Source organism: Taeniopygia guttata, chromosome 3, assembly GCF_048771995.1.
Source record: "Taeniopygia guttata chromosome 3, bTaeGut7.mat, whole genome shotgun sequence".
Lineage (NCBI taxonomy): Eukaryota > Metazoa > Chordata > Aves > Passeriformes > Estrildidae > Taeniopygia > Taeniopygia guttata.
This window is the reverse complement of record NC_133027.1, coordinates 25196719-25208198: the sequence shown is the minus strand read 5'-3', so window position 1 is coordinate 25208198 and position 11480 is coordinate 25196719. Positions and strand designations below refer to the sequence as shown.

Below are 11480 nucleotides of genomic sequence, written 5' to 3'. Positions count from 1 at the left end.
AATACAAAACTGTCCTGTATCAGCCACTGTGAAGAAAATGAACTCTACCCCCAACAAAACCAACACAATATTTTATTAGGCTTGGCTGGTACTGAAATAGGGCAGCCACATATTTTAAAAAATTTCAGGGAAAACTTGTTGGTTTTGACAAACATACCTTGGTGGTTTTCTTTTTCAGTCTGCCATTGAAATAGGAAAATGCAGATAGCCCAACCCAATTTTCTATACTTCTCTGGTGCAAATGGTAAGCTCTCAGAGATACCAGAAATATTTGAAATGGTTGAGCACCATTCCTTCTGAAGTGATGGAGCAGACCCCTCTTCTGCCACCATTGTCACATGTGGAGCGAGAAATATCTAATAGGTAAGGAGCGACTCAAAGACCCCTCAAAAGCTGCTGAGCTGTTCAGTCAGTTTGGCTCTGGGAATACAGAGCCAGAGTTGGATCAGATGTACAAAGAGCCTGTGAGCAGAGTTACATGGCTATAAACTTGGTATGAGAGGAGATTGAGCAAAGCAACTCAGGTGCCACAAGCACGATTCGCTTGCTGCTAATGATGTCTCTGTAACATCACAGGCTATCTCTAAGCTATATTTTCCACTGCCTTGCTGGCTTGCAAAACTTTTAATGGAACAAGTTTTTCTGGCAGAAGAACACTGATTTTTATCTTTAATGAGCAACCTCTCTATCATTTAGCTTCAGGAAACAGCTTCCTGGTTGTAAACTGCTTGAGACTGCTGACAGCCTGGCAACTTCAAAAGCAGCCAGGAGCAACTTTCTTGCTAACTTTGGGAAGGAATTAAAAAATGCTGAAAGGTGCAGATGATTCTGTTATGGAGCAGGAGGACTCTGCTTCCCGACGTAGAGAAATGACAAGTTGGGATATCAATGACATCAAACTTCCCCAGGTATGTGTCTGTGTCTTAGAAATGTATTTTGTTCTGACCAGTCACCTTCACCACTGATCTTAAATGCTTTCTCAGTCATCTATGACTCATTGCCTTTATACTCTTTGTCACCTCGAGGTATGGGGGAGGGTTTTGCTAGAAAATGTTGAGAAAACATTGACATTTCCGTGCATTTCTCTTTAAATGTATTATTGAAAGAGCTATTGATGCATGAAAAATAGCAATGCTGCAAAGGCATTGTTTTCACTGGTGGATTAGATGCAGAGAAAGCAGAGGTAAGAAAGGTGCCTCCTGCTGTGGGTACTTAATTAGAGTTGTCCAGGACTTGCTTTTTGCCCTGGGTAGTGTTTTTTGAGAAGGGAGCACAGCACCCACCACTGCCTTGCAACTGTGGGTGTCCAGTCTCACTGCAGATCGGCCTCCAGCTCCAGAGCTGTCTTCCCACATGGAGGCAAGTCTTTTCATAAGCACCTAGGGAACCCTTGCTTCATGTTTGCAGTGATTTGCTGAGAGGCACAATAGTGATCTTCCCCTCCCTGTGTCCTTTTCTAGTTCTCTTAGCTAAAAGTTTAAACCATGCTCTCCACTGAAAGACCACAGCCTGCACACCAATGTCACTTCCCTGTCCCTCAGCTCTGCATATTTCTGCCAGATTCCTCCTGCTGCAGTCCTTCAGCATCCAGTTCTGCCTTTCAACTCCCAGCCCTGCCTTCCTACTGGATCCCAGCCTCCTCCCGACTATAACAGTGCTGTTTGCCCAAAGCCTCATGTTCCAGGATGTCCCCTTCCCTGCCCTTCAGCCCAAGGTCACCTTCGCCTGCATTTCAGTCTGGAGGCTTCATGGACACTCTACCCTACACTATCCAGTGGCTACAAGGGGAGCATGGGAATTTTTCTCTTCTTGGTTGGTGTTCTTATTGCTGTCATGGCTCTCAGTTCTGGGATTAGGAATTTAAAGGAAATTTCTGCTAAGCTTTTGTATCCTTTACAAGAACTTTTCCCTCAAAATCATTATCAGGTATGGTAGATGCTTTACAGCTTACTTCATTTTCCTGTATTGACTGTACCCAGTGATGTACACTGATGTGATGTGTATTTGGGTCTTTGCTGTTTTTTACCCAGTTTTATTTTTATTGCTCCTTACTCTGTTGTCCTTGAGGCTTGGTGTTTGTTTATGGTTTTTGTTTGTTTGTTTGTTTGTTTTGTGTGGTGTTTTTTTAATTGTTTTTTATTGGTTGGTTGGGTGAATGAGAACAAGCTGCTGGGCAGGCCTTCCTGATGCTCTGGAGCCTGTGGGGAGCCACAGAGATCTGTGTTTTCCCTGCCTTATCCTCACTGCTCCCTCCTAACAACCAGCATCACCTTGCCAGGGTGCTAGAGTCACCTAGACTAGAGGAAACCCAGCAAAGGTCCAACTCTGCTCAGCTCCTGGACAAGCTTTTCTCTTCCCCAGCCTAAAATATGGCTTGCTTTGCTTCTTCCACAGCATGTGAGCCAGACGGACTGGTTTCAAGAATGGCCAGATTCCTATGTAAAACATATCTATAGCTCAGAGGATAAAAATGCTCAGAGGCACCACAGCAGCTGGGCAATGAGAAACACCAACAACCACAACTCTCGCATCTTAAAGAAGTCCTGCCTTGGGGTGGTGGTTTGTGGTAACAACTGCTCTACCTTGGATGGGAAGAAAATCTACCTAAGACCAGCCATATGTGATAAAGCCAGGCAAAAACAACAGCGTGAGTACAAACATGGCAGTTCATTGTATGGCAGCTCATAAGTGAACACAACATAGCAGAAATCAAAGTATAGGATACCCTCTGGATTACCCAGCCTTCCTTCTGCCAATCCTTATATTGTAATGCAACTCTTGATTCGGAACAGTGCATTTTACACTTCTTATTGTTGGGGCATAGTCATCTGCTTGTTTATTTTCCTTTTATTTCTAATCATTTTTAAATATCTGTTTCTGCTGGTTAGGATTGGTTCCCAGCCTTCTCAGGCCCATGAGTGAGAGTACTGAGAAAGCTGTGCAGTGCAGGCAGTTCCTGCACTGCCCTGCTGTTCCTGCCCACCTGAGTGTTGACTTCATTATTGCACTGGCTCAAGAGTACCTCAGGAGGCAACTCTTGCAGGAAAGAGGTTGCTCATAAACTGTGATGACTGGAAAATAGGCCCCACAGTCACGTCACTGGAGCAAGACAATGCAAACAGAGAACATGAGCTGCATACACATTTTTAACAAGACCATTCCAAACAATTGTGATTGCTCAGTAGAGCTAGCACATACTGATTTCTGGGTCTGATGTACATTTAGCTAAAGAAAGGTATTACTCAGGTGCTCACTGAGACCAGAACAATGTTCTCAAGAAACCCATATGACATTCCAAACACTGACAAGAGAAAAACTAAAACTGACCATGGTAATAAATGATAAAATTGTAACAACATTTTAACAGAAATAATTTTTGACGTTTGTATTTAATAACAGACAGGAAAAAAGGCAATGATTAGTTTTTTAATATTGATTTTTGCTTATGTTCGGAAGTTTTTCACATAGTTTCTTTCTATAATTTCTGAGGACCAAACCAGAAGTGGCAATCTGCCACCAATGAACCATTGTATCACATGGGATTCATCTAACTGGGGTTGTATAGAAAATGTTTTCCTCTATCCTTGCTCCAGGGAAATGCTGTCCAAACTGCAATGGACCTCTGCGGCTCCTTTCCTGCCGAGGGCATGGTGGATACCCAGTTACCAACTTCTGGAGGCATGAAGGCCAATTCATATTTTTCCAGGTTGGTATAAAATTACCTAACATTATGCAACTTAATTTTAAAGACTGGTATTTTAAGTTTTATTTAGCAATTTTTTTTCTTCCAACAAATAGGGGTTATTGAATATGACAAGGTCAAATGACTGTAAGGAGAAAAAAATTTCACAAGGTCCAAAGTAACCTGATCTAACTCTGAAGTTAGTCCTGCCTGAGCAGGAGGTTGAGCTAGAGGGCCCTTCCAGCCTAAATTAGCCTATGCTACTATAATTTTACAGCACAGTGTGTTTTTTATTTAGGATTCTGGGAAAACTTGTTGATTTTGAAGTGTTTTGCCTCAGGTACATGGGAACCAACAAATGCTCAGAAGTCAGAAATACCGTATTATCTCTTCTTCTCCAAGGCACTATACATAATCGTGAGGGAATCTTGGAACAGGAAATGGGTGTACCCAAGGGACTGTCTATGGAAACTGCCATCTCTGTATTATATGTAACTTATATCTGGAGCACAGTGTATGCAAGTGTTTAAATAATGGGCACTATTTCTGGAAGCTGTAGTCCTGGTTTAGTAACATAACCACTTTCCTGTTTTCCACTCTTTCACTTATGTGCAGGCTAAATAAAATTAATTCTCTGTGGAAGCTAATGGAAATTAATGTTCAGATAAATATGTCTAAACTGTAAGAAGAATTAAAGTGACTGCAGGGATACTGTAGCCAAGCTGCAGAGGACCTCTGGCTTCAGCTGGGGCTCTGCTGGGGGGACTGTCTTCTACAAATAAATGTGGTGCACTGATTTTATTATTTCAAAGGGTTTCCACCCCATCCCACTTAATCTGGGATATGTTTATTATTTGAGCTCCCAGTAACTAAATCCTATTAGCTACAAAGCATTAAATTAGGCCATAATATGCGATTTTGGCCTGTGGTATAAATTCTGTTCCCTTAAGATTAATAATGTTTCTTCTACCTTTAATATACCATAATTATTTTCTAAAGTCCAAAGGAGCTCATGACCACCCACGTCCAGAAACAAAACTAGAAGCAGAAGCAAGAAGATCAATCCAAAAAGCAAAGACAGCTTTTTCTCCATCTTCTCTAAGACAAAAAAGAATCCAGGAAATAGAGGTAACTCTTGCTATTGGTCAACGAAATTTAGGTCAAGCGATCTGTGGTTCAAGGCATGATGGAGACCATCTGGGCTTTGGGTCTGGGTGGGTCAGGCTTTACATTTCCACATTCTGCAAGCCCATGATCAGGCCAAGAAGGACCAGGGCTGTCCTGAGCATCCTGTTCTCCTTAGCGCTATCATCCACTGCCAGCACCTCCTCTCCAGAGCAAATTTGCACCTGGTGGCAGCAGGAGATTGCATCTACACTGGTAAACAAAGCAGAGCTGCAGGGCAGGCTAAGCTTCATCACCATTCACATGGAACTTCCTGTGCATTAGTTTCTGCCCATTGCCTCTTTTCCAATTTCTTGGCACTACTGAGAAAGGCAAAGGCATCCTCCACCTCTGCCTGTTCCCCTTGAGTTTTGGCAAGGTTAAGAAGGGGAAGATGCATAACCCGTATCAGTTTGCCTGGTTTGAAGGCAAAAGAGTGCTTTGAAGAACTTTCTGAAGCACTGATGTTAAAACATCAGCTCTGATGGGTGTGGAAACACTTCCACACCCATCAGAAAGCATCTCCAGAGATCCGTGGGACTGCTGCAGGACTGATGGAGAGACTCTCAGTGACTTTCTTTGCAAAGGCTGTGTTATACGCAATGGTCATCACCAGTGTTCACATGCAGTTTGTCTTTTGATATGTTAGGGGTGGTGCATTCCCCCAGTCTGGTGTTAGGGATAGTAATCCATGCCCTTTCAGCCACAGACAGAAGGGATAATTGCCCTGGGTGGAGACAGATTTCTTAAGTGGACGACATGGAGAAGCAAGGGGATCTGGACCCCAGAAGCAGGTAAAATGTGCACACAGGAAGTTAAACCCATTTGAATAGAATGTGAATTTAGCAGCTGCAGCTGTTTCTACTGGAAATACTCAGGAAAACACTAAAAAGCAGAACCTCTTGACACAAGTGCCTGGGAACAAAAGTATAGGAAAAACCAACTGATCTGCCTAATTGTCTAACAAATACTGCACCAATGCTTTTCCTATCATTTGTTTAGGTCTGTCTCCATGAACACTGAAATAGTTTCCACCTAGGAAATATGGCTGAGCTACATGACTTTCTCTCTTTTATAAATGAGCCTACTGGTCAGCCTGCTTGCTTAGGTCAAGTTTCCTGTAGACATGCCTTCATCTTTCCCTTCTTAAAACGTCTTCCTGAGGCTTTCACTTTCAATTGTGTGATATTAGACTAAAGGTGTCACAAATGTCTAATAGTAGAGCCTGCTCTTCAGCTGTTCTGACTCTGTACAGTCAGACTTAGACCATTTATCTTCATTGGCTTTCCAGTTCATGGCAGGCTTTCTTGGGAATAACCCATCATATTAGTGTTTTGCCAAACTAGCTGTGATACAACTAACTCAGGAGTCGGATTTGTCACACAGAACCTGTGTTGCTCAATCTGCAAAAACATATTCCAAAAAGATTCTGTTTTAATGTGTTTCATCTGAAAAATGTATTCTGAAAAGGTTCACTTTTAATGTGCTCAAAAGAAATCAGGGAGGAGAACTTAACAAAAAGGTATGAGCCCAAAATAGAGCAAGTGATTTATAGGATGGTCTCTCTATGGCATCTGAGGTGGGTCTGTAGCTGAAGGTGGGCTGCGTCCTACACCAGATTGTTGGAATATTTTCTCATGGCGAGTGGAGAAAAACTGAAAGGAGATTTGCTGCTCCAGCAATCTGCAAAACCACTATAATTAAATGGATGAAAAAGCAGAATTATAAAGAAGAAAGACCTGCAAGCACTCATTAGAAATGACTGTTCTGAAAGGAATTAAAGTTTGCATAATTATAATCCAATAATTGGAGCAATTAAAGAAGTTATGAAATATCCAGAACAGCAGACCCAGAAGAATAATTCTTGTGTGCTGATCCCAACCTGAATGAAATTTCTATTTGTGGGGTAAAAAAATGTAAAGATAGGAAAATTTATTCATTAGAAATAGACTCTAGAAAAGCTGAAGAAGGATATTTTTGTAGTGAAAAGGTCACTTCAAAACAATCAGTATAAAAATCATACTTAGCTTTTCCAATCTCCATAGGAAAAAAAAATATCTGTGGTGTCAAATATATTAGCATAATTTCATGTTTAGGTCCTTCTTCAGTATGTGCTGGCAGTTGTCCTGAAGGGCTGTGAAAGCAAGGTTTAAATAACTCTTTTAGTGTAAAACAGGCTTTGGGCAAAAACTGGTGAAACTAACCCAGAGGCAAGAGCTGGGAGCCTTGTTCAGTTTGCCCCTACAGCCATGGGCACCCCCGTATGGTGGGGGAGGCTCTGCTATGCCATCTGCTTTGTTACCTGTGTTCACAGAACCACAGAATGGTCAAGGATGGAAGAGACATCTAAGATCATCAAATCCAACCATCATTTTAGTTGAGTGCCTTTGTAAGCAGCTCAGAGAGGAGAGGTGCTACCTTGTTTTACTAACCCATGCCTTGCTTTCCCAAGTCTCTGACAGGTGCAGCGCCGACACAGGAGCCTTTGCCTTTGCTTCTTTCCAACCCGGATGCTCTCGCGCCACCTGCTAATTTCAGGGGACATTTAAGCAAAAGTTCCCAGGAGCCAGCGCCGAGCAGCTGCGCGGGGCAGTTTCCATACGCAGGGACGGCGGTGGCGGATGGGGCCTGCGGAGAGGCACCGACCTGGAGCCGGAGCCCGTCCCTCGGGAGGAGCCCCCGAGCCGAGGGGCTGTGCCGGGTCCCTGCTGCGCCCAGCACTGCCCCTTCTCCCCGGCCCTGCTCCCACCGCAGCGCCCAGCACGTCCTGCCCGTGGCGAAGGGTGGCCGTGACCCCTTCAGCTCTGACGGGGACCCTGTGGGACGCGGATCCTGTGGGGCGAGATCCCCGCTGGCCCACGGTGGCGGCTGCCTGTCTCTGCCGCCCTACCCCGCGCCTCAGGGCGGGCCCTGCCCCATGGCGAGCGGGGCACAGCCTCACCCACAGGGCTGGGCGAGGGCACCGAGTCTGCCACAACTACTGAACGGCGACATGTTTTTTAACTTGTGCCCATTACGGTGACTGGGTTCAAATGTCCCTGCTAGCCCCTCCTCTGGCAATGGGTCCAATTCTCCACCCCTGTGGCTACACAGATGTGAAAGCTACCACAACAGATCTCACTTTGGCTCCTCTTGCAGGACCCAGAAGGGGCTTCCATACCTGAAGACTTGTCTTTGTTCCTTTTTATTTAACAGTCCTATTTCCCCCCAGTGTTTCATGGATCAAATAAAAGCTATCAGCTTCTCTTATAGACTGCCTCACTGCCATTCTGGTTTGGTAGCATTTCAACCCTCCTCTATACACAGCTTGTTCAAGCTGTGGGACTGTGGAAGGTGTAGATGGATGATCTCAAGGACCACAACTGTCATGTGCAACCTTCTGCACTCTTCCAGCTTCTTCAGCCAGTCTCTCTTCAGATCTAAGTTCCTCACTGCACCAGCCTTGTACTCGTGTTGTATAGAGATGGATGGAGGAATTCACATGGGATCTCATGAGAATGGAGTAGATGAGGAGAATCCTCCTCCTCCACCTGTGGTCATATTTCCTTTGATGCAGCCCAGGATACATTTGGACTTCTGAGCTGCATATGCACACTGTCAGATCACGTCCAGTACACCAGTTGCCCTAAGTCCTTGTCTGCAGGGCTGGACCCAGTTTCATGTACATATATATTCAAGGTGCCTTGCTGCTTTTTCCAGGCGCTTTTCATTTCTTTCACTGCAGACTGTAAAGAACCTTCAGCATCCATTCCATACATCATCCCCTTTGCTGACCACTATCATAAGCTGTATTTCAGTAGCATCCATCAGTTCTCTACATTTGTTTAAAAACTAGGGTGCCAAATAGGAATTGTGTTGCCTGAATCTAGTGGCCCAGACACCTTTGGCAAAGATTCCTTTACATTTTCCCATAACTGACATCTGCATGTCTTTGCTGCATGCCTGGCCTCTGCTGCTCTCTGGACTGGGTTTCAGGGGCCACCAACCTCCCCTGCAGACGCAGGCACTAACACACCCCTGCTGCCACCCGTGCAAGGAAGAGCTGAGGGATGTCATGTACAACCTATGGAGCCACATTGTCTGGGAGGACAGTATTACAAAACAAGTGGCAATAAAAACTTCATAGTACCTCAGAATGGGATGTATCACCTGTTCATCAAAGAGGTCTTAGCTCCCCCCCCCCCCCCAGTTTTTTTATTCGTTGCTAGGGAAACCACTCTTCTGGTGACTGGTGTAGTTCGGAGATATTTACAAGATAACAGTGAATTGTATTTATAGAGTGTTTCAAAATGTTTACTGGAATTTGTGGAACAGGATGCACAGTGATTTAAGTGGGAAAAAAAATCTAAATGTAGATCACAGTAACAGTGTACTATTGTACATGAAGGTCAACTCCCCAAACTTTTTTTTAGTCAGTGAGTTACTCCCACACTAATTCCAAATTTGGCATGTTTTATGATTTTTAACTCAAAGGAGGAAACTTTGATCAACATTTATAACAACCTCTAAGACACAAAGAGAGAAATTAATAGGAGCCATGAACACTTGTGCTTTAGGAGGTGAGCTGCAGGATTAGGGACAGGCACCAACACTTGCTGGGGCTGGTGTCTCATAGCTGGGATTCCTCAAAACAGCCACACAGGTGAGGGACCACACAGGACATGGCCCCTGCCATGGCCATCTGGCTCTGTCTTATCTTGTTTCTCCTCTGAATTCCTTGTCTCTCCACTGCAATGCTACTAGCATCACCTCTCAGCAGATGTGCCATTCAGATGTGCGGCTGGGAGGCTCCTTGGTAATTGTTTCCACTCCAAAGTCCCCTTACACTCATCAACCACTTCCTCTATTTTTAGAAACTTACAGCAAAGGGGATTTGATAACCAGTCCTGTTCCATGGCTTCTCTGTTCCAATTCCAGCTGTTAGCATTTTTTCACTCATATGATTTTCTTTCCTGCCAATCAACCCCATTTCTTCAAGTCTTTTAAGATGGGTAGCATCCAGTTACTAAGTTTCACAGGCTTCCTAAAGGTCTATTACAACCAAACCTTCCTAAAAGATAATTCCTACCAACCTTTCTCCCTGCCTGAGAAGGAAGAGCCTTTTTGTTGGTTTACCTTTGAGTCTGAATCAAAAGGTTTCCAAAATTAAACCTATTCCAGTGATCTCAGCTCCCCTCAGTAGCTCCCTGCCATGGAAGAGCCATGCCTTCTTGCACCTTGCGTGCTTGTAATCCTGCACAAGCAGGACTGTCCTGCAGTTTGGGGGGAACCCAAAATTCATGCAGTGTTCATCACACTCAGCCTCTTTCTATCAGAAATACATTTCAGGCTGTATCTTACAGAAACCTAACTTTGATGTTTGGAAGATTTTGGCTCATGCGGCGTTTAAAGGTGAAATAGACACATAATGATAAGGAACTACCTAAATAGTACAAGTCAGCAACTTCACACCTGAATTTATTAGTGTATTTATCCTGAGAACATCAGATTGAGAAAGGATAATGTTTTTCTATCAGTCACAGCAAAGGGGAAATGAGAAAGCAGAACAGGGATTTGGCCCACATCTCTCCAGCCCTGGGAACATACATTGTGTTTCTTCTGGCCTTCTTCTCCCAGGATCTCTACCTTTGCATGTGAAAAAATTGCAGGTCAGACTGAGCAAAGACACATTTTCCTTTTCAACCTCTTGAACAAATCTCCTGCCCCTGTGGAGATTGGCAAGACTATGGACTATTTTCTACATTATGGTCTTAAACACATTCTCTATATTTTCAAATGAAACAAGGTCAAATTTCTGGTGGCAGAAAAGACTCCAGCTAAGGAAGCTTTAGAGGATACATCTCCATTCATTGTAGAGTGCTTTTCTTTCCTTGTGGTCTTTGGGATATTTAGTAATCTGTGTGTCTGGTATTCCTGGCAATTTTGCTCTGCTTTTCCTCAGGGTAGTAATTTGGGGCTTTTTAATAACTATGGTCAAGTACTCAATATTTTACTTCATTGGAAGCAATATGTAGAAGTGATCCCTGTGGTGGATCTCAGCAGGGATGTGGCTAGGAAAAGGCACTGTACTGAATCAGTCAGCATAGATTGCACGAGTCAGGTTCAACTGCTTCAGGTGTTTAGATGTGCAGTTCCAATTGCTATTCATGCTCTGCTTTGATTACTGATTGCATCTATTTTACTCTGACACATGCTGACTTCCTTTCATTTTTTTAAATGAACTGCATCATTTTCCCATCCTCCTCTGACCCTGCTGGGTCCCCATGCCATGTAAATCCTCTTCCTCCCTGAGCTGCTGCAGTCCCCAGGCACTAAGAGGTTTTGGTCTTTCACAGGGTGAACTTCCCCAACATTGTTCATCTCCTGAAGCAAGGAGGACTCACCATCAATGCAGGGGAAACAGCTTAGGGAACACTTAAACAAGCCCAACATACCTAAGTCCATGGGCCCTGATGGAATGCACCCATGAGCACAGAGGAAGCTGGCAGGTGTTACTGTGAGGTCACTCAATAATAATTGAAAAGTCATGGTGATTGGGAAAGCCTGAAGACTGGAAGAAAGCAATGTAACTTTTGTCTTCAAGGAAAACAAGAAGGAGGATCTGGGAAACTACACACTGCCTAGCTACACCTTG

At 44.0% G+C, this 11480-nt stretch overlaps 1 protein-coding gene across 1 annotated transcript; it reads left to right on the top strand.

Annotated features, from left to right (window-relative positions):
- Nucleotides 1-740: 740 nt before the first annotated feature.
- Nucleotides 741-7912, top strand: GCM1 (glial cells missing transcription factor 1). Its single transcript, XM_032747360.3, has 5 exons — nucleotides 741-908; nucleotides 2395-2647; nucleotides 3594-3706; nucleotides 4682-4810; nucleotides 7299-7912. Exons 1-5 carry the CDS (start codon nucleotides 807-809, stop codon nucleotides 7866-7868), a joined length of 1167 nt encoding a protein of 388 aa, XP_032603251.3. The 5' UTR covers nucleotides 741-806; the 3' UTR covers nucleotides 7869-7912.
- Nucleotides 7913-11480: the final 3568 nt, after the last annotated feature.

Bases quoted from the DNA above. Each gene is read 5' to 3' on its own strand.
- GCM1 (XM_032747360.3), top strand. From the start codon at position 807: ATGCTGAAAGGTGCAGATGATTCTGTTATGGAGCAGGAGGACTCTGCT. The intron at 909-2,394 runs GTATGTGTCTGT...CTTCTTCCACAG, and splicing joins ATGACATCAAACTTCCCCAG to CATGTGAGCCAGACGGACTG. The intron at 3,707-4,681 runs GTTGGTATAAAA...TATTTTCTAAAG, and splicing joins GCCAATTCATATTTTTCCAG to TCCAAAGGAGCTCATGACCA.